Raw genomic sequence first — 22,696 nt, forward strand, 5'->3', positions numbered from 1 at the left:
ACACTGCTGTGGAGGGAGGCAAGGCTGCCGCTGTGGAGATCACCTTCAGGTGACAGTAAAAACACACTGACTGCTGTGGAGGTCACCCTCAGGTGACAATAAGAACACACTCATTGCTGTGGAGGTCACCCTCAGGTGACAATAAGAACACACAGCCGCGGAAGGAGGCACGGCTGCCGCTGGGCAGCGGCCGCGCGGGGCCGGCCCCGAGCCTGCCCCGAGCCTGCCCCGGGAGCCGGGGTCAGCGCTGCCAACCGCGGGGGCGCCGCTTGTCCTGCGGTAAGCACGGAAGGAAGCAGGGACGGACGGACACACGGACGGGAGGAGGGGAGGAGGCGGCCGGACCCCGGCGGGAGTCGGGAGCGGCTGCGGGCTCGGGCTCGGGCGGGAGCGCGGCGCGGAGCGGGCGCTGAGGGCATTGCGGGTATTGCGGGTAGTGCGGGCAGGCCTCAAAGCCGCGGCTGCTGGGCTGGCCACGCCACGCACCCGATAAACGCTTATCCACCACCATATAGACATCTATTATATATATATTATATATATGTGTGTGTGTGTTTGTGTGCGTGTGTTTAAAACAGAATGCTTTTTTTCCCGTCTCCCCCCTCCCTCCCTCCCCCAGCACTTAGCCAAGTGCAGTGAGGGTTTTAAAGAGGACAGCAGCAGATATGGTTACTTTTTGTTTATTTCAATCTATCCGGCTTTCGCCGCGAAACTTTCTCGTCTTTTTCCCCGGCTTTAAGAGGGTGCAGCAGCTGCTGTTTGATTTTATTAACAATGCACGGTGTTTATTTTCCTTAAGCTTTGTAGCAATACAGTCCATGTGAGCTCATTTTCCAGGTGCTGTTTGCTATTGAAGTCTGGTTCCACTGCGTGTAAACTGCCTTCGTGCCTTTAACTTCAGAAATGCGAATTTCAGAATTTAGCCGGTCTGTGACAACCTAATTAGCACTGAGATGACCTCAAAGACCTTTGAGAAGTGCAGAGCTGTGTGTGGGGAGCACGGAGGACACAACAAGTGGCAGTCCCATCAGAGGGGAATTTGAGCTTGCAACTTTTAAAATAATTTAATGGGTCGAACTGCAGGGATGGTTTTTGAGGATTTAATCGCTGCAGTGTTTCAGTCGCAGGTGGAGCTGTCAAGGCCCAGGTGCCACTGGAGCCCTGCCTGTGTCCCAGCCCGACTGTGCCTTCCCCTGGGTGCTCCTATGTGAAAAATAGGAGTTATGGCTAAAATAAGGTGTTCCCACAGTAACTGCAGAAATTCCTGGTGAGTTTTGAGTCCCTACAGGGTAGGGGGACTGAGACCCATTCTCTAAGATTGAGAGCATTGCCTTGTTTCAGAAATCAGTAAAAAAAAAAACGATACATTTCCATTTCTCCAAATAAACTTTAATATTGAGCTGAGGTAATTTTATACTTTATGCATTTGCTTGGGTTTATTAAGAAAGAGGGACTACAATATGTCAACTGTTGAGTTTTAGATACTTCAGTTCAATGCTATTTTACTCTGATATTCAGAATAGCTACTCTAAAAGTTTTACTACTTAAGGTAAATGAAGGTTTAGCTGAGGCTTATGAAATACAAAGCTATGTTTGGTGTCAGGTACTTTCAGGCAATGTGTGTATTTGTGATTGGGATATGTGTGGAGACCAACAGTGGGACAGTTGTGAATTCTAATAATAACAGAGGAAAGTAAAGCATGGAAAAAGGCCTTTGAACCTATCTTTTGTTTGCAATTAACCTTGGTTGATTTGGGAGCATTGGAATGAAAGCATTAAGGATGTTGCTTTTTGCTTGTAGTTATTCCTTAAAGTGTTCTGCAATAATAACCTTTTGAAGTATAATTTTAGAATATTGCTTGTATCCTTGAAACTACAGCTTTGGAATATATATAAAGGAAACATGCTTATCTCACGCCTTAATAAAGCAGAGAAAAGCAGCTTGAGAAAGGAAGATGAACATCAGCTCAAGGATTTATAGTTTTGACCAAGGGAAGCTGGACATCACTGTTATGAGATTTGTCATTAAAAGGTGGACACACATCTGGGGAGCTGGACTTGACCAAATGGGATTTGTCTTTCTTCTTTCAGAAACTGGACCCCCACCATCTGGGGATGCTCCTTTTGGGATGCATCCTGAGAAAAACTAAATCACAATAGTGTGTGGAATTGTGACATAAAAATTTGGAATAGAAACTGCTGATGAGTAAAAATTGGAATAGAAACTGCTGAGAAAGCTGATGAGTACCCCCATAAATACCTGTAAGCCTCAGCTATGGGTGTGCAGTTGGAGGGAAAACTTCCCCCACAGTACCCAGCGCTGTGTTGCTCATACTTTACTATATTAATTAATAAATTGATTGCTGCTTGAATATTGGCCTAGTCAAGCTTCTCATTTATAACAGGGTGTGCAATTACCACTCAAATGCTGGTGTGGATATCACCCTCTCACCAAGCACTGTGCGTTTTTCTGAACAATAATTAGCAGAAATTAAGAAATTTGTCTCAAAGTATAATGGGGGACTTCAAAAACATAAGAAATGTCATGCAGCCCAGTGATGTGGCACAGGCATGTCTTGCTCTGTGTTCTGGAAATCCTGTCTCATGCTGTGGGTGCTAGATATAATTATTTTGCATTTGAGTGTTCTGCAGTAGCACTGCTAGGGGTTTCATTAGCTTGCTGCCTTGTAAAACCAGCTTTATAAGAGCTGATTGAAGATGTTTTCTTTACTACTTAAATTTATCTTCCATTTGTGTGTGAGCTCAGTTTCTGAGATTTGCCTTAGGATATGCTAAGTGTGTTTTACTAGTTGAAAGAAAATTACAGAAGTGTTGATAGACGAAAAAAATCACTCTGAATGGCTTCTCAACAGGAACTCTTGAAGTTTTAGCAAGAGTTTGTTTTGACATATAAGTTGGTGCTTTCACTATATCAGCAGTTTGTTTGCTTAAAAATAGGCTCCCAGAGCTGCAGTTCTGTGTGAATCCTCTTTCTCTGTAAATCAGTATATTGTGCATTGTGGGTGACTGACTCGTACATGCCAACAGAAGGAGGACTCAGAATAGTTTGGACAATTCTTCTGTAGAAGAAGAAAAAGCTTATTTATTAATGTGATATGGGCACAAAGAATAGGAAGGGAGTGGAGGGTCAGATATTGAGTGATCACTAGGATTATTGGAGCAGTAATTATAAAGGTCATACTGCAGGAAATACAAGATGTAGGAGATGATCATATCCTCTTGAGTTGTGGAAATGCTGCAGAATTGTGCAGGGAGGGGTGTTGTGTGAGGCCAGTGAGATCCTGCACTACCCAGCAAACACTGGCTACGAGCTGTTGGCCAGTCTGCTCCTTTTTTACTTATTTTCTGCATGGTTCTGGGTTAGTGGAGTGTACCACTGGCCTTATCACTAGATGAAACTGCTGCAGAGCTCTATGCCTGAGTTTTGTGAGTGTTTTATGAGCACTTGACAATAGAACTTTAGAATATAATTAATGCCTTTTGTACAAAATGGGATTATTTCACTATTTTCCCTGATACAGAAAAATAACATTAAGGATGTTATGCTTTGGTTGTATCTACATATTTGCTGTTTAAAGACAGCAGAAAATCTGAAATAACCTCAGAATATTTAGTAAATGCACAAATAGGGATGTTAAAAATAAGATAGTTTGCTGTTGATGTGAAGGAATAGTGTTTTCAGATTTCCATGTTGCTGAATTGTTGTATTCCTTGTTGCTGTTCAGGCAATGGGCAGCCTGTAGGTGTGATTATTTTGCAGGATGATTAAGAATGTTAATAACATATAATATTCTTAAGAATACTCAGAAAAACACTAGGATATTATCATGGGAGTATCTCTGTGGATAATTTAGTGGCTGGACTCTGGGACCAAACACTCCTGTGCCCCACTGTGGAACTCTAGTTACAAACTTGCAGCAACTCACAGGCTAAAAAAATGTGTTGTTCACTTGAATTCAGACTCTGTTTTGTGTGTGTTGAGCATATAATCTTTGTAACCTTGTGCTAAGCAATAATTCTGCTCAAATTTTTCAGAGTAAAAAATTGTTGAAGGCAATGCTGCGTTCATTATTAACTGGAGGTTCAATATTTGCATGTATTTCAGACTGCATGAGTCCTGTGCTCAACTTATTATTTATATTTCTTGTGCTTTGTCAGCGAGTGATTTTTGTGGTGAATTTTCTCCTTTAGGCACTTTAGACTGCTGAATCTGTGCAGCAGTGGAGCAGAAAGAGTTGGGATTGGAAACTGAAAACAGAGAAGTAGTTTCATTCAGAAGAAAAAACTCATTCCAAGCAAATGGAGCCATAAGTCACGTTTAGGTTTTAGAGATGTAACTGATGGAGAGGTTGGGTTGGTTCTTCTGTGGAAGGGAATACAGCCTGAAAAAAAGGAATGGCAGGAGTGAAGTGTGCTGTGATTTGAAGAATTATAATCTTCAAAAGGAGGGGAGGAGACACTTCTGCTGAGGCTGCTTTCTCTGGCTTGGCTGCCACCAGGGCACTTTTAATTTGGGCCACAGGCAGTTTTCTATGAGGTGTTTTGTTTTGCTGGGAAAATTTGGTCCCCAAAGTGAGCAAATCGTCTGTCTGCGGCAAACCCCCCTATGCATTGTCAAAGGCAGCATTTGCTGTGGTTTGAGCCATCTTCTGTGTTAGATGTGAAAAAGCCCAGATGTGAAAAAGCCCAGATGTTTTTATAGGCGTGGATGAGTTGCTGCTCTGGTGAATACTGCACTGAGGAGGGGAGCAGATCTTGGGATTTCTCTGAAGCTGCAGTGGGACTTGTGTTCTCTGACTAAAATTCTGGTGTGGGGATTGGAAGGAGCAGCTTCATGGTTCTGATACAGTGAATTTGATAGGAAATTATGCACCCTGTCATGGCTTGCAGTGAAAGTCAAACAGATGGGGTCCACCTGAATCACTGGAATTCAATAATAATAATAATTTGACTTATCATGTGGCCCTGAAAAAGCTGTTTTGGAGGGTTACAGCATCATATTGGGCTGTGTATAATATATATGTCCTTGTAAAATCCTTTGTGGCTGAAGTGAGTTGCTTCTTGATGAGTAAATTAAATACTGCCCCAGATTATGCATTCTCACCCAGGTACATATTTATTTCATTATTAAAGGGAAGATGGGGATATACAGGTAAATATTTGTCACTGTTGTGGAGGAGAGAATTATTGGCAGCAGAGAATTATTATTATTATTATTATTATTAACAGCATGAGAAGCTCTCATATCCAATCATATTTTTAGGGATATTTGTGTGCTGTGGTTTGCTATGATTTGGGTCAGCTACTAATGTAGTTTTATGTCCTGACTTTCAAAATCTGTCTCACAACTCTAATACTTTTAGTGTCACTTGGTCTCATTGTATCTGCATGAATTTATATGAAGTGATGATGTGGCCCAGTAAAAGAATGGAATTGGGCAGCTTTGAACTTGTTTAAATCTAAATTTCATCTAAATTAATCTAGATTCCCCCTCACAGGAGGAGATAATGCTTTAATCCTGTGCTAGGATTTGGTTTATTTGTGCTTTTTGCAGAAATGTTTCCCTCAAGGGTGAGTGACTCACAGCATGCACGTATCAGTGCCTTGTTCTCCAGTTTACTAATTTAACAGCTCATGAATCAGACTGTGCTGCTCAGCACTCCATTCTGCTGCTGATAATTAATCAGATATGGCTCTAATTACTGACTTTCAGCAGAGCTTAAGTGTGGTCATCTGTAACATCATCTGTTATTGACATATTGTAGGAATATAGGCACCAGGGACAGAACTTGCAGGAACTATCTCATGAAAATCATGATGCTTTGTCCACCATCCAACCTTTTTTCTCTAGCTTGATTGTGGCCTCCCTATGTGGAGGTGAGTGCCCTTTTCTGCATTGCCACACCGTGTCCCTGTTGTTGGAAGCTTCCCAAGCTGCAGACTGGGATATTTGGGAATGCTCTGCTTGCCCAGGGCTGCTGGAACACGGGCCCAGAGCAGGGCACACAGACTCTGTGTCTGAACTTCCCCCAGGGTTTGAGTGCTCAAGGGAGCTTAGCTGAAAAATCAGTTTACTCCCTTTTTTTTCTGTTACTTTGATTAAGGTGTTCTAATGATTTGAAGCCCCCCAGGTAATTAATGCCAGCTGAGATAGCAACTGAATCAGAAAGTTTTGTTTCAAATACTAAAAGTTGTCTTGGACCTGTTAAATAGGTGTAGAGTGCACCATATTTGGGGATAGTAAAAATAAACCCACTGATTTTAAAATAAGTAAATATACACTTAAAATATATAAACAAACATAAATATAACATTAAAATATATAAACACACATAAAAATTAAAATGTATAAACAAATACAAACACCCTATATATTTAAATATATATTTAAAATATATATATTTATGTATATATAGGGTGTTTATGATTTTCTAGATGTATAATATCTTGTGAGATGCTTTTTCATTACATATTTATTTTCTATAAGTAAAATCTTGGTTTGTTGTGGGGTTTTTTTTCTCTGTTTTCTTTTTTGGTTTTGTGTTGTTTGGTTTTTTTGGTCGTGGTGGTGGTTTGATTTTTGAATTTCCATTGTCAGTATGTCAGGTTGAAGTCTTTCCCTGGAGTTTCTGGGGTATAAATGAGTAAGAGCTGCAACAAAACTGTCCAACACCTTTGTTTCAGGTGAGGAATAGTCTGTAGAATTAAAAGCAAAGCAAAAGTAATTATTCAGTCGAGATGGCAAATAAAGGAACAGCTATGGAAATATGAACTGCACTTGATCAGAACAGGAGGGAGCACGGGAGGGCTGTGAGCCAGCAATGAGAGCTCCATCCATGTGCTGATGTTTTGCTCAGGTTCAGGGCAGAAACACCTTCCCCCATCCAATGGAGATGCATTTACAGAATTGCTGATACTGAACAAAAGAACAGTTTTGGTTTTTTTTCTGAATAAAGAAGCTATACATTTTGCATACAGTTTTCATGTGTGAGGTTTTGTGTCTGCACAGGGACAGTGAAGCAGAGGAGAGAGCAGGGTGCTCTCCTGCAGCTGCTCCCATCACAGTCCATAAAACTGTTGCTGCCTTTCAGTGGCTCTACAGCCAGCAAGTGTTTTCTCCCCAGTATGTCTCCCCTAGTATGATGAGAAATGAGGAAAATAAAATAAAAACATTATAAAACAATTGTATTCATTACTAGATGTTGGAGGTACAGATAGCACTTCATGCTTCAAAGGATTTTCTCAATAAAAAGGTTCGAATGTCAAAGGTTCAAAAAGTCACAAGTGACAATATTAACACTTGTTACTTGGTGCACTGAGTGCTGTTCCATGGTACAGTCCCAGTCTTCAGGTTGTAAATCCTCCATAAATGAACTGATCAGGTTGGCAGCTATAAAACATGGACTTGGCATGGATTTAACCATTAGTATGAAATTTTTCTAGGGCAGAGAAAGGGGAGAGGGAGAAAGGGATGGTAAGAACTGGTAACTACAAGAAGTGGGCTCTGAGCTACAGCTGCAGTGCAGAAGGAGAATGAGATTTGGCTGATGAGAACACACAATCTGTGCTGGGTTTGGTCTGTTATCCCAGGCCTGGGTTCTGAAGTTTGGGATGCAGGTGTCTCCTGCAGGAAGATTCTGTTTGATGAGGGGGCTGGAGGCCAGGGAAGGGAGGAGAGTGGTGTTTGTATGATACACAGGTGTGAGCAATGTAGACATTTCAAATTCTAGGAAAAGACTTTGGATTTGCAGACATGGATGTGGGACACACTTGTTTTTATCATGCCAGTTGTATTCTGGATTAGTTTTCAAAAGAGTTATGCAAGTAAATAGCTCCAAGCACAGTGGCTTTAAACTGATTTTTGCTACATTTTTAGTAGATGACTGACAGTTTAACCAAATTATGAGAGGGTTTTTTGTAAACACCCCTGCAAGGCTCCTCACAGCTTTTTAATGCCGTGCAGATTTCCTGACACAGCCGTGCTCCCTCTGCAGGTGCCCTGCCCCTTGCTCTGCCGTCCATGCCCATGCTGATAACCTGGCAGGAAGCGTTTGCCAGCCCCCAGTGCTGCCTGCCCAGCTCCCAGGAAGTCACGCTGCAGGATTGGGTGTTGCACCTGAGGATTTGTCACATGTTGCAAAGGTTCATTGAAAGAAGTTACTTAAAAAAAAAAAAAAAATTGCTTTTGTAGCAGGCCTGCGGATTCCAACATTGTCAATGGCTACAAAGACAGAACAAGACCTTTCTCTCTAATAAAAGCAAGTTAAAAATTAAAAAGTGGTAAAAAAATTTGTCAGGATTTTGACATAGGAATGTAAATTTCTAGAAGTATGTTGTAGCCGTGTCTGTGTGTGGGGAAGCAGAATGTGTTGGTGTTTTCCTAATTAATACCCAGGAGCAACTGTGTTCCTGAGCAGGGGCTGAATGCTGGGACAGGACTGATATCTGCACACTGCACTGGTACTCCAGGAGCACCCAGCCCTGGAAACAGCTCCTTTTAGTTCAGGAACTAAGGGCAGACTCCTCTTTCTCAAGTTTGTCTTTTAATTTATTTTTTTTTTTCTTCAGGAAGGAGCTGTGATGTTTTGCTGTCAGGATGAGGAGCAGGATCCCTGTCATCCTCCTGGCCTGTGGCTCCTTTAACCCCACCACCAACATGCACATGCGTTTGTTTGAGCTGGCCAGAGACCACCTGCACCAGACAGGTCAGTGAGGCCTGGGAAAAACTCAAAAGTGAGTTTTAATACTCACTGAGATCAGCTCTTACTTTACAGCTGGGTTCATTTTAATATTTTTCACTGATATTAATGTAAAGCTTTCATGGGATATTCAATATAGAAAGTCTGGCATTACCTCAGTGTATCAGCAATGAGTGCTCATGCAAAGAGAGTAAAAGTTTTATCAGCAGTTTGAGGATCCTGCTCATGGCACTGGCTGAACCTTGTGAAATAATATGGTTAATAATTTTGAAACTTAGGAAGATCTTTTATGTTCTAATTCCGTGCTTTTCTGATACAATGTGCTTCAATATGAAGAAGAGTTCAGGTAGCAGTTTTGACAGCCGGGGGAAATTGGAGAAAAGATGAAATGTTAATTATTCATTATCTGTCTTCACTAAGAGGCACTTCATCTGTCCTAAAAAAAGATCAGAAAAGCGAGATGCCACAGGCTAGAATGTTTTGGCAACAAAAGAGCAAGGTGGTAACATCAGGAATTTAAGAAAGAATCAGAAATGCCACTGGAAAGCCTTGAACTCTAAGCTTGAGCAGCTCCTTAGTTGCTTGGGGATTTTTTATTTTTTTCCATCTGCAGCTAATATATGCAGTTATGTTTCTGGAAGTGGTTGGGAGGGAATCATTATTTATTGGAATCTGACAGACAAGATTCCAGGGAGGTGGTTCAGTAGGAACCTAAGCTGCAAATAATAGTAAAAGGAATTTGGCTGTCAAATTGAGAAGGGGGAGAGAACCTGGGAACCCACTGATAACCAGTGTGCAGTAAAAGCAGCAGTTGCACACTCAGAATATCCTGTGAGGAAACTTTGACTGTCATGAGGAAGAATTACAGAGCTGGCTCTGAGAGCAGCCTCTACAAGTCGGTTTTCCTAGAACTAACATTATTTTGTTGCTCCTGCAGGACTAGGAATAAAGGGTTAAAAAGAGATTTTAATTTACTTTTTTCACTGTAATTTTATAAATGATTCTGCTGTCCAGATATGCACAGAGTAGAAAGGTAATATGAGACCAACTGGTAATTCTGTTTAAGTCATAAATTGTAGTCCAGTAACATTTCTCTTTGCCTTTAAAGAAGGACTGAACTGGGAAATTAATTATTATTCTGTCTGAATCAATTTAATGTCTGGTCTGCCCCAGGGTCAGTTTAGAAAGACTCCCCCCCTTACTCAGGGCAGTTTGCTTAAAATCTAGTAATAATCATATTAAAAATGAAATTTTGAAAGGTTGAAATGGAAATTGTGCATTATATTATACCTGATGTCAATGCCTAGTTCTGGGTAGGGTGCGACTTGCCTTTTGGCTTCTTATTTTCATTTGTGAAGCCTTACAAGTACAAGGACTTTCTGCACTGGATAATCCTTCTTTGGTGTCTGGGTTGCTTACAGCATTGTCTTTGCACTCTCTGAAAGCTTCACCCAGCGTGGCAGCAAAGTCAGAGCCCTCAGTTTGCCTGCAGCAGCTTTACCCATCCTGAGCAGAGGTGGCTGCACCTTCAGGAGCTCCAGGAGCAGCTGGATGTGTTTGTGCTCTGTGTGTGGGTGCTCAAACCCCACCTGTGGCCCCTCCTCGACAGGGAAGTTTCTCAAGCAGAAGGGGTTGGCAGCATGCTATAAAAATGACTGATTCTGGATGCCTCTTTTATAGCAGAACCATTCCTACCCAGCGAATTTATTGGTCATTCTCTCATGATTTCAGCCCTGTTTCCACTTCTGTGGTTAGCAGGGAAGGAGAGGAGAAATTGGAGCTTATTTGCTGAGAAGAAGCAGCAGCTGCAGCCTGGGAGCTGATGGAGGGGCTGGAGAACAGGAGTTGTCTGACTTGAAGCAGCAGTGATTCCCTTTCAGAGGGAACAGTTCTCTTTGGAGCTGACATCCGCACTGGATGCCTGAAATGAGTGAGGAATTAATTGATTAGTGTGAGGGAGGTGTTTCCTAGGCTTGGTCTCAGGTTTTTGGTTGTTAATTTCTGCCCCAAGATGAGTGAAAGGTCTCTGTTTTGGCCCACGCATCTGAAGAACGAGTCAGAGCTCTTCAGTTTTTGGTCTTGAGGTTGTTTATTAATTCTTATCCATAAAATTTTCTTTCTGCCCAGCTGACATCTGCTCAGCAGGGCCGCCACAGGCACTCTGTGTTGTCCTTTTATACTACAAACTACATATAACATATTTACACTTAATTCCCAATACCCATCACCTGTGTTAGACAGTGAGCTTCTACTCTAAACCAATCCCAAAGTGCCAACATCACTGCAGAAAATGGAGAACAAGAAGATGAAGAAAGGCTGGACACACTCAAGTTCCTCCATCTCGTCCCCATAACCCCCATACCAAAAATCCTAAAATCCACATTTTCACTCCGTGATAACTTCATTATCATGCCACCTAAACTTCTGTGGCTTTCAGGTCCTCATACAAAGCTGGTAATTTGCTCCATGGGTCACAATCAAACCCACGGGTGTTCTGGGCTGTGTGCCAGGGTCTCTGAGCCCCCTGGCAGGGTCCTGGCAGCTCTGGACACCCAGAGGGATGCGCTGAGTTCCGACAGGCTTGGGAATGGCTTCATCCTCTTGCTGCTTCAGTAGTGCTGCTCCATCACAAATCAGGCTGAAATGATGAGTTGGGCCGTGGCTCGGCTGGAGTTCAGTCACCAACCCTGGAAGTGTTCCAAGCACGTGTGGATGTGGCACTTGGGGACATGTTCTAGTGCTGAGTTCCTGGTTGGACTCAGTTATCTCAGAGGGCTTTTCCAACCTCAGCAGTTCCAGGATTCTGTGAGTTCAGAGGCAGGTTTCAGTGCCATGAATGGTGTGACTGTCCCTGATGTGCATCCTGACTGACATCTCCAGTAATTCTGTCTGCCAGCTTTTTGTACATCACGTCAGTTTCTAAATGCTGCCTAATCTTATTTTTCATACATCCCTATTTTAAGTAAGACATTTTATTGGGTTTCTTTAAGTGCAGTTTCATTGCCACATGTCACGTAATTCATCCTTTTTCTGTTAATATCAGCCAATAAATCTTGTCATGCTGCCTTTTAAATACAACACACATAGCTGTGTGTGCCTGAATGACTCAAATCATTCTTTTTACCTGGATTTTCTGTCTACTCTTTTGAATCTGGCACTTTACACATCCTCAGACAAAGCTAAAATTTTCCAGTACTCAGTCCCTTGTTTTAAAATTGTTTTTTGAAACTGCAGATGCCTTTAGAGTATGAATACCTAATATCAAGTACCTTTACATCTTTGTGACTGTATTCCTCATTTGACCTTAAAGACCAAAGAAATAGAACTAGAATCAATCTATCTATTTTTAATCTTGTTTCCCAAGTGTTGACAGTGGAGGATACATCCCCAAATTTCCAGGTGAGACTTAAAGCAATGCAGGTCAAAGGAGGGGGGTGTGAAAGACAAGATGTTTTATCTGTGGCAAGACAAATGCCAGGGGAAGGTGAAGGATAATGAGTTATTATCTTATGAAAACTGGGGAAAATGGGACACCATTACTGGGTTCTATCACAGACTGGCTCTCTGGTCCAGCCTGGGGGAACGTGGCAGAAACAGAGGGACAGGAACGATGGACTTGCCCAAAAATAAAGAACTTTATTAGCAATATAACAAAGGCAGAAAGCTCATCATCTGAGGAGCAAGATCCAAAGGCAGGGGGGTGTGGGGAGCATAACAGGGAGGGGTGTTCTGAGGGTGAGGGTCCAGTCACCAATGTGAGCTGGGAACACGACCTTGAACGTGACAGGTTCCAAACTAACTGAGAACAAGAGCCAGAAACGTGACCTAATCTAGAACAGTTCATTAGCATCCCATTAGCATGCCATTAGCATACTGACTCCCATGAGCACACTCTTCTGGCCATGACCTGACCAGATATCTGACCCTTTCAGTATCCCACTTCCCATGGTCTCAGGTTGGTGCCTCCTGTGTGTGCTGCTGAGGCCAAACCACTGCTCATCTCAGCTGGCTGCCTTCCTCCAGCTTCTCCTGTTCACTGGTAGGGCAACACCAGGAAGCTGCAGAGCTTCTCTTGGAGCATTTTCCCTTGACACTGAGAGGAAAATGAGTAGTGAGCAAGAGTTAAATGCCTGGAAGTGTTTCATTTATTTGCTTTTCTGTAGTGGTTATTTACTTTTGTTACTGACTTCTGGCATAATTTCTCCCAGTGAATTACAGGCTTACTACCAGAAGAAATTAATCTTTAGAAGCCTCACCAAAATACACAAACAATTTTGTATGAATTGGCATTTGATAAATTTGCTTTAGTATTATTAAGCTAATTAAGCATTACAGTTAATGTTAGTGTTTGTGACAATTTACAGTGACACCTTGATAACAGAAAACTAAATACCTATTTTCTTTAATAATCTCCTTTAACATGTTTGAGGGACAGTCTTTGTTTCATTCCTTTTGTTATATTTAGTTTTCTGAGCACTAGTCACTTCTCCTAAACAGTCTTAGAAAATGCCAGTTCATAGCAAGAGGAAATTTTTTTTGGTAGGTTTATTTTGAAAAACAAAGCCACTTGAGGGCCTGGAGGACTTTTACACATATTTAGGACAAGTAATAATAACAAACTACATGGTGAAAACAAATAGAATTCCAGAGAAATAGAATTTGAAGGTGATTCTGGACCAAGGAAGGTATGAAACAACCTGTAATAATTTATGGGAGAGAGAAGAGAATTGCAATGGACATTAATAAAAGCCCGAGGTGACAGAATTTAATTATTTTGTCTTCACACACCTGCCAAAACTGAGGGGCATATTTGAACAAGCGAACTTCTAAATTACTGAATTGGAAAGAAGTTATTTAGAGCCAGTAATAAAATTATTTCCTATATTTTGACAGCTAAAGCTTGTGTTTCTGTTTGGAAGGCTCTCGTGCATCCTGTTTGCACAGTGCTGGTTACTCCATTGTGAATCTCCTCAAGCCATTCCTGTGTTTCACTCTTTGAAGTGTTACCAACCTTGCTTTTTCTCTTCCAGTTGGTTTCATTTCTGCTTGGGAACAAGCTGATATGGCACCAGAAGCTCTTATCTCATTTCATTCATGCAGCTCAAGGGCAGATGAGAGACTGAAATCTTTCCATCTCACAAGGATGTGGCAGACCCATATGCTTGGTTAGCATGAGCTCACAGAAATGTGATTTTTTTTTCATTTAATATATTCATTTAAGTTATAAGGCAAGAACTTATAGCCATAGAAATGTAAAGAAAGTGAAACATGGCAAATAAAATCATCATGTAGGAAAAACCTTTTAATAAGGTTAACGTAGTAGTGAATTCAAACTGCAGTTTGAAAAAAAGTTTCCTTCCCTTTAAATGAGAAATGAATTTAAACTGTAATTTCTTTCCCTTTAAATGACAACTTGTTATAGCACTGTATAATACCATAGTATGAGAGAATAATTGTTGTTCATAAATCAAGTGGAATTATTTCCAATTTCAAATCAAGAGATGGACTTAATTATATACACATCTTTGCATGATGCTGGAAAATTTTATCTTGCTCATTTTGCCTGTAATGAGAATATTTTAAAACAGAGGATGGTTTGAACTGACATCTTAAGAGGATGTAAATCTCATTGAATCTTACTGCTGGTTTTTTAAGTCCAATTCAATGAAGTTCTTTTGAAAATTTTATTACATCAAAATAAATGTGACATTGCTAGAGTGACATTTTCGTGTTGGAATATTAAATTGTCATGTACCAATACCAGAAATGTCAGGGGTGCTGTTTTCCTTACAAAGCAATAAAGGTAGCATGCTGCATTGAAGTTTCTCTGTTAAAATAATTGAATTAGAAAAAAGGACAAGGATTTCTTCCCCTCCTCAGTAGCACATTTATCATAGTTATTTAAAATGCATGTGCTACGTGAGAAATAATTTTGTTCATTTCTGTTCAGCTGAAACACTCTTCCTCTCCTCTCAATTTCTCAAGGCTTGCAGCTTGTGGTGGTGCTTTATTTTTGTTTCCTGGTTTGGGGCCAGAACTGCAAAATCTAACCAGTCTGTTGTGGTATGTTGTGTTACAGGGGTAGAAAACCAGGAGCATATAATCAAATGTATTTAACACAGTCAGCCACATAGAATGGCATTCAGTGGCTGCTGAGCTGATGTGTGGAGCACAGTGCTCCAAGTCTTGTTTTAGACTCCATTAGCCCCATCTTTGTGCTTCAATCTCCTGATTTGTCTGAAGCACATCTATCACAGCTGCAGTAATGTGCTGTAATTCTTGCTTTAAAAAAGCAAAGGAAGGCACAATGATTCTGATAAATAACAATGATCAGATAGCTAAGAACAAAGGAGTGGTCAGTTAAGTCATTCTTTGCTCTGGCTATATCAACTGTACTAACTGGACTATGAAAATTAATTCCATCTAACAATTTTGATAGTGTGCAACATCAATTATTACTCTGTCTACATGGTTTAAAATTGTCTGTTTACTCAGCTTTCCTTTTTGGGTCATTTATTAGGATAAACATGATAGTAATTGTGAGCAATTCACAGAGAAACAAAACATTTTCATTTTAATTTTGTAATTGCTGGGAATGGATTAATAACAAAACCCAAATCAAGTTGTCCATAGCATCTCAAACCTTTGCCCTTAACCATGATGGTACCCTTTGAAGAGGTTGGACTAGGTGAGCTCCCAAGGCCCTATCCACCTTAAATTTTCAAGATTCTGTGAAGAGGACTTAATTTTCATATTTTCCTTTTCTTTTTTCCCAAAGGAAGATACCAGGTGATTGAAGGCATAATGTCTCCTGTTGGTGATAGCTATGGGAAGCAAGGCTTGGTGTCAGCAAGGCACCGGGTGGCGATGGCCAGACTGGCCCTGGAGACGTCTGACTGGATCCGTGTGGATCCCTGGGAGAGCCAGCAGGACACCTGGACAGAGACAGTGAAAGTATTAAGGTGATTACACTATCTTCTTCCTGTCTTGATGAAATTACTGACTGCCAAAAATCTGCCGTGTCAACGCACAGAACCTGCTCCTCTAAAACAGCCAGGCAAGTCAGGACTCTCCACCAGGAATCTTTCATTTGCTTCCCTCAGACCTCTGCAATTACCATGGTCCTGCCCTCATGTCCTTCAGGTAGTTGGATGCATGTGGAAAACCTCTGCAAAATGAAGGCCACTGCTGGGTTCTGCAGGAAAAGTTCCTGCCTCCCATGTTACCTTTCTTGGGTGTAAGTCTCTAAGCAGGTGATAGAGAGCTTGTGATCAGAAAGTAAGAGAGTTCACAAATGGTGCTGCTCTTCAGGAGCATCTCTGTTCCAGGTTAGCTATGGTAGCAGTATTATGCCTCCAGGTTTATCTGTTCACACATCCTTGTAAAGTTTTCTTATTAACACTAATGGTAAATTAAGCCCAAGCCCATAACTGCTCATGTTTTCTTCAAAATCTCAGAGCTTGCTTTGATTTTGTGCTAGGAGGAGAAATTAAACAAGTAGTACAAAACTTGATGCAAGGACCTTGAAACGTGTCCTTTCCATATGGTAATAAATGCATATGGGGCAGGGAGTGAAGACACAAACTTCTTGTGGTTACTGCTCTTTGGAAAAGGTGCTACAGAAGGTAACAGATACCATTAAACTGGAAACCTTCATGGAAGTCTACAGCAAATGTGCTGTAAGAGCTATCATTGATTCTTCATTTTTATCCCCATTTTCTAGGGGACTTTCTAAGTGGAAACAGGTGTTCAAGGCTCTAGACTGTGCTCACCAACAGCTGCCCCAAAAGCTCTTGTAGGTCTTTGTGAAAGCAGTTAAAAGCCAGACCTGCTACCTTACAAAAGCATCCATAAGAATTCATTGGAAACTTACAAGCCAAAGTAGAGCCTTTTAGATCTGCTTTTATTTGCTTCCTTGAAGGAACACAGACATCCAGTTGCTCCTTTTGCCCCTTCCCTCCAGGCAGCAGAGCAGGATCAGGGTGGGAGGTTTTCTATCTTTGCAGAAAACTCTATTCTTTCTCTGATCAGAACTGTATGTCCCAGTTAGAGAAGTCACCAAATGCTGTCCTACAATATGGCCTGGTTGTGGGGCTTTTGTCCTAAACTTCAGTGCAGTCAAACCATTTTCCTCCAGAGAAGCAATCTCAGATCTTACAGATCAGGTGCTCCTACTTTGGTCTTGCTCAGCTCCAAGTGAAGTGAGTACTGCCTGCAAGACAGGGTTTGTAAATCATAAATCCACTTCAGAGTTCTTCAGGATAAGAAATCCAGTAAGTAAACCCTATATGAATAATTTTCTGCTCAGGGAATGTGGTATGAACAGCCAGACTTCTCACCTGCCTAAAAAGTGAACCTCTAGTTATAATAGGAAATCCACAAAATGTTAAAATGGATGCTTGTTAAGGAGAGAAGTGAGCTTAAATCTTGTTTTGTCCACAAATGTTGATGTGTATTAATGAGCTGAGCCAGTGCCACAATCCAGTGCTGAACCTTGTCCTTTGAATGGGTAAGCAGCATTTTGATGAAATGCAGGTGTTTGTGCTTTACACTGTATTTTAATTGTCACAGGTGAAAAAATATTTAAAAAGAGCGGATCCTTACTAAGTATAAATGGGTAATGGTTTATTGTAGAGTTGTTGTTCTTCACATTCATTCAGAGTTAATCTGTAGGTTCTTCACTCCTCAAAAAACCAAGGACTAACTGCTGCCTTCACAATAAGCTCCCTCAGGTAGGAAACTTCACTACCAATAGAAAGAGATTTTCCCATTGCAAGGCACAGGAAATCATTATTGTACCTAAATGTCTCTTCTTATCAGTAGTTTGAGCTGTACACTTACCTGCAGTAGAACATTTAGTCCTAAAACACATGAGTGGCCTTTTCCTACAGTACTTGTTTTAACTGAGTGCAATAAAAATGTCACATTTCATCAAAACCTGTGGATTTTGCAGAGGATCCCAAGTAGCTGTGACACAAAAGAATTTAAAGCAGCAAAGCTCAAATCTCACTTATGGCAGTGCTATTAAATGAGTATGGAAATCTTGGAGACTCTCCCAAGGCTTTTCTTAGAGAGGAGGAGGGAACATAATAGAGCTGTTTTCCATTTAGCTGCTGTTGATGAGTATTCCTAGGCAAGGAAGAAGTATTGTCAGTAGGCAAAGGACTGCATTCATTGCTCCTGTGGATTTGATTGGCATGCAGCTATACCACACAGTAATTAAAAATTGGCAAAGATCTGCATTACCCAACTTCTGTTGAGTTGAGCTTGTGATTTAGCTCTGTAGTTACTCAAAGCTTCATACACAGTTCAGAAAACGCTTGAGAAGCTGGCAGATGGGTTTGTCCTTTTTGCTGTGTCTAAACTAATGCAGCCCCACTTGCTCCAGCCCTTGAGCTGCTGAGCAGACCCAGGCAGCTCAGATTTTGCAGTGTTTGTAACGTTGGTCCTGCAGGGAACTCTTTGCCAAACGTTCTTGTCTTTGAATCCTGGCCCAAGAATGTCAGAGCACGACACACAGTCGGTGTGCTTGGCTATACATAGCAGCAGCCTGTTTACAGCAAGGCAGGGTTAAAATTGGGTGTGTGGGAAGGCACAGACCCAGCTCCTGGTACCCACTCTCTGCTGCCATATGTGCCTCACCTCTTGGCTGTGCAGTTTTCCTAGCCAGTGGAATGTTGGCTTGTGCAAATGTGAGCAATGCTTAGGCCTGGCTCAGGATGGTGCAAGGCAGGGACTGTTCTAAACAAGCAAGGTTTTATGATTTGGAAAGAAAAGGCCACTGCTATGAGGTAGCAATACCATTATTGCAGGGGGGCCCAGGGATAAGGAGTGATAAAGGATAAAGTAGCAGAAACCTGGAAAAAGATGCAAAGAGATCCTTGCCTGCCTTCCTGGATCTGGACTCAGTAAAATTAGAAGCACAGCAGATGTCAAAAATCTTATGAGTATTTTTAGTTACTTTGAATTGTGATTCTTCTAATTAAAATAAACAGGAAAACAGCAAGGTGAAAACTCAGGGAACATATTTTTATGGAGAAGAGGAGGAGAGAGAACAAGAATGTCTCCTCCTCAAAACAGAGCACATGTTACAAAAACACTATCATGAGGGGTTGTATGTGCCCAAAAAATCAGAGCTAGTGATTGAAGTGAGATTTAGTCCTGTTTCAGGCAAAAAAACCTCCTCTATGTTTTAAATGTAGTAGCTACCAAAATTGCCATAACAGTAGAATTTCAAAAATTTACAAACCAGGATGCCATTAAGGAGATCACATGTGAATTCACAAAATGTAACTACATTGATACTAATCTCATGGCAGCACGAATGTGCCAAATTCCAGAAAAATTATATTCCAATCCAAAGGGCAGAAAAGTAGACCCTGTTCTGGAAGGGGAAAGTGCCAGGTAATCACTTTGTTGCATATCTGAGTATTACCTCACACAGGAGCCTTTATTTTAAATGCAGGCACCATTATAATGAAGCACTCAGAACGTTCCAGTCCAAGGAGTTCACAAGAAACAAACTTCCCACGGAAAGTTCTACAGTGGACTCCCTTTCTTGCCAGCAGCCAGGTTGGTTCATGACTGTAAACATGGTGCTGTGTTTAGCATTGAAAACTCTACAGCTTTACCAGATTAGTAGTGAGAAAATTGAACATAGTAGCTGGTGAGTTTTGAGGGCTGGAGCTGCGTGCCAAAACCAAGCCATGCCAAATGCCAACATAACTGCTGGGGCAGTTGTTCTGTAATAGCTCCCACACAGATAAGAGACCCTGGAGTTGTATTAATTCTTGATTTTATAAGCAACTCTTTAGCTCTGTCAGAGATGTACATTGTGGCCCTGCTTGTTTGGCAAAGCACAGAATACATTAATAAAAAATACAGGGATTGCTTTGAATTCTACTTCTAGTGTTAGACAGTGGACAGAGTGTATGGATAGCGCAGTAGTGATGCTGCCATGTGGATGTTTGCTGACCAGAAAAGCTCCTGTTGGCAGTAGAGGCACTGCAGGCTCTGGAAACAATGTCAGTTTTCAGTTCCCTATCTAATCATCTTCCCTAGCCCTGTGGCTTGCCAGGATGCTGCTGGATTTCTGGTACATTGCCTTTTTCCTCTAGTGTTGTAGCACCTCTTGGACATCAATAATACATTTCAGTTGTTGCTGGTTGTTAAGGAGTTGTATCTTTACAGTTGGTGGAGGAAAGAAATCACACTTTTGACACATCATCACTGGAATGTTTCTTACATTCTGGATCTCTCCATTAAGGTGTTTGTAGAAGACTTGCAGATGTGCTAACCATCAAATGAGTGTAAAGTGAAGGCAGCCCTCATTTCCTCTTCATTTCACATGCATACAAGGCTGTGAAACTACCTGGTCAACGTTTATACAACAATAATGATGAGTGCTGTGGAAGAAGTTTGAGGAAAGAGTTCTGTGCTGGGGCTTAGGCAGTGAACAGCAAATAAGAAATAGAGACAATAAAGAACAGCAGGGCAAGATGGTGTGCAGTAGCCAGGTTCAACCAAGTCTAATCTTTGTGCTAAATTATTTATTTTTATTTCCTTCCTCCCCTTTTTGGATTGCTTGAGTGGAGTAAAAATTCTCCTTTAACTGTGTACAGATAATATTCAATATGCTTTGAATGACGATGAAGTAGGTCATAAAGTAGTTGTGACCAGACATATAAAAACCTAAACTGAATTTTTCTTGCAACTTTCTGAAAAAAAGCCTGGACTAAAGGTAAATAATTTAAAAAATAATTTTAAAAAAACCTAAAGTGATGAGTTAAAACTGGTTTTAAGTATAAACTTCCTAGAAGATGGAGAAAGGATAAGACATCTGTTATTTCCTTTTGTCTTTCCAGTTCTACCAGAATTGAAGCTGCTCTGTGGGGCTGATTTTCTACAGACATTTAAGACACCCAATCTCTGGAAGGAAGAAGACATCAAAGAAATAGTGGGGAAGTTTGGTTTGGTCTGCATCAGCCGGGCTGGCTCTGATCCATCCCAGCTCATCCAGGAATCAGAGCTTCTATCTAAATTTCAGCACAATATTTTCCTAGTGAGGGAGTGGATCCAGAATGAAATCAGTTCAACACAGATCCGCTCTGCCCTGTGCAGAGGGCTGAGTGTGAAATATCTGATCCCAGACTCTGTCATTGCCTACATTGCACAGCACAACGTTTACACAGCCGAGAGCGAGCGCACCAACCAGGGGCAGCTGCTGCAGCCCCTCAGGCTGCAAAACACAGCACTAAACCCTCTGAGGGACTGATTCCTGCACTGTGTCATGGAAATCTCGTGAGAAAGTTGTTTCTTATTAATAATGAAGGGAAAGTCCAAGATTTCTTGAAATTGAACAGCTTCTTTGTGAAAATAAAAACAAGATCTTCACAATAAATATTCTTAATATTTCGATAATTTCAGTAAGTCAATAAATATTATCTAAGGGTCAAATATAGTACTTTCCTAACTTGTAATTCTGCAATCCTTACTGTTCTAAACCAGCAAAATACAATGAACCATACCTTGAGAGAGAGAGATATGTTTAAATATTTATTACTTCTAAACTTTGACTTTATAAGGCCCAGAATAACTTTTTTGATTTTTGGCAATTTGGCCAAGACATGGAAATTAATCTTGCTTCAATGCAAGCCGTTAAAAATGCACATGCTAATTCTGCCACTTTTAAGGCTCCAGGTTCTCAAATGAAAGACAGTCCTCATCTCCACATTTAAAGCTGTGTCTTGGTTTGAAAGTGTGCTGAGTAAGGCAGGAGCCTCCCTGGGAATGGAAAATGTAACCCCCCTCCCTCTGAATTGCTATAAATTTGAAATTAAGGGGCTCTCAGGCAAAGATAGGAGGATAGGAATAACAGTTCTTTACTAATACATAAAAATAATAAATTTTTAAAAACCTACAACTTAATAGGAAAATTAATATGTAGTAGTCTCACTGCCAGAGTGAGAATAGGAGCTGTCCCCCTGTGTGCCAGGGCGGTGTCCCAGCCCCATGCCAGGGGGGCTCAGCCCTCCTGCAGTGCCAGCTGTGGCTCTGCTGCAGCAGGGATCCTGCACAAGGGGGGAGTTTTCCTCTGCAGCTCCAGGGCTGCTGCAGATGGGCCTGGGCTCCCTCTGGCCATGCAGGGCAGCAGAAAGCTGCTCCTCTGGCAGTGCAGGGGGCAAAGGCTGCTGTGCTGTGCCAGGCCCAGATTGGATCCAGGCAGGAATGCTTGGCTCCTCCCCTGGGCGGAGCATCTCCCCATGGGATGCTGGGATTGGCTCAGCCCTGCAGGGACACTCAGTGGCCATGGACAGCAGAGATCTCCTGCAGGGAGGGTTGGCTGGGGGAGAGAGAAAGGAAAAACTGCCCCACCTGGTTGTAACAGACGGTGATAGAATACACACTGCTGGTTACCAATTGCATTGCAACCTAAGACAAGTGGGTTTCTTTTCTTCTCTGTTCCAGAGTCTTCTCAAGAGCAAGGACTTGCCAAAGCCCCAAAGTAGGTAAAATATCCAGTAGGGGCTTCAGTTGTACCATATGCAAACATCTGTGAGGCTCAGTACTTGAGCTCTGATGTTAGTGGGGAAAATCCACGCTCCTCTCTGCAGGTTGCCTGTTATGCTGATTGAGTGTTTTATTTCTGACAGGAGTCACTTTCAGAGAATCCAGAACTCTATAAGTGTAAAACTGTGTTCCAGAGCTCCTCAACTGCAAGCATTCATGCAGCACTTATAACTGTACAGAGTAACCACTTCTTCCCAGTACAAGTTTCCACCTAAGTGGTGCTTCTGAGCCCCCAGCTGGCCAAGCGGCTCCCACAGGTGGTTCTTTAGGATTCAGGAGCTTGTGGAACAACTTAAAGGAATACCAGACACAGATGGCTTTGACTGAAATGGTCTGTATGATTGTTTTCTTGAAAGAAAGCATGAAGTAGCTGAAACCTATTCAAGAAGAAGAATTTGGCTCAAAAA

General features: G+C 41.6%; 1 protein-coding gene across 1 annotated transcript; it reads left to right on the forward strand.

Annotated features, from left to right (window-relative positions):
- The first annotated feature begins 222 nt into the window (after positions 1-222).
- NMNAT3 (nicotinamide nucleotide adenylyltransferase 3) lies at positions 223-21,176 on the forward strand. Its single transcript, XM_058031612.1, has 5 exons — positions 223-279; positions 8,590-8,726; positions 15,499-15,682; positions 19,186-19,292; positions 20,585-21,176. Exons 2-5 carry the CDS (start codon positions 8,618-8,620, stop codon positions 20,992-20,994), a joined length of 810 nt encoding a protein of 269 aa, XP_057887595.1. The 5' UTR covers positions 223-279; positions 8,590-8,617; the 3' UTR covers positions 20,995-21,176.
- The last annotated feature ends 1,520 nt before the right edge of the window (positions 21,177-22,696 follow it).

This window comes from Melospiza georgiana, chromosome 10 (genome assembly GCF_028018845.1).
Source record: "Melospiza georgiana isolate bMelGeo1 chromosome 10, bMelGeo1.pri, whole genome shotgun sequence".
Taxonomy (NCBI): Eukaryota; Metazoa; Chordata; class Aves; order Passeriformes; family Passerellidae; genus Melospiza; species Melospiza georgiana.

Excerpts from the sequence above, each read along its gene's own strand:
- NMNAT3 (XM_058031612.1), top strand. The coding sequence starts at position 8,618 with ATGAGGAGCAGGATCCCTGTCATCCTCCTGGCCTGTGGCTCCTTTAAC. Across the intron at positions 15,683-19,185 it reads GAGACAGTGAAAGTATTAAG|GCACCATTATAATGAAGCAC; the intron begins GTGATTACACTA and ends TTTTAAATGCAG. Across the intron at positions 19,293-20,584 it reads CCTTTCTTGCCAGCAGCCAG|TTCTACCAGAATTGAAGCTG; the intron begins GTTGGTTCATGA and ends TTGTCTTTCCAG.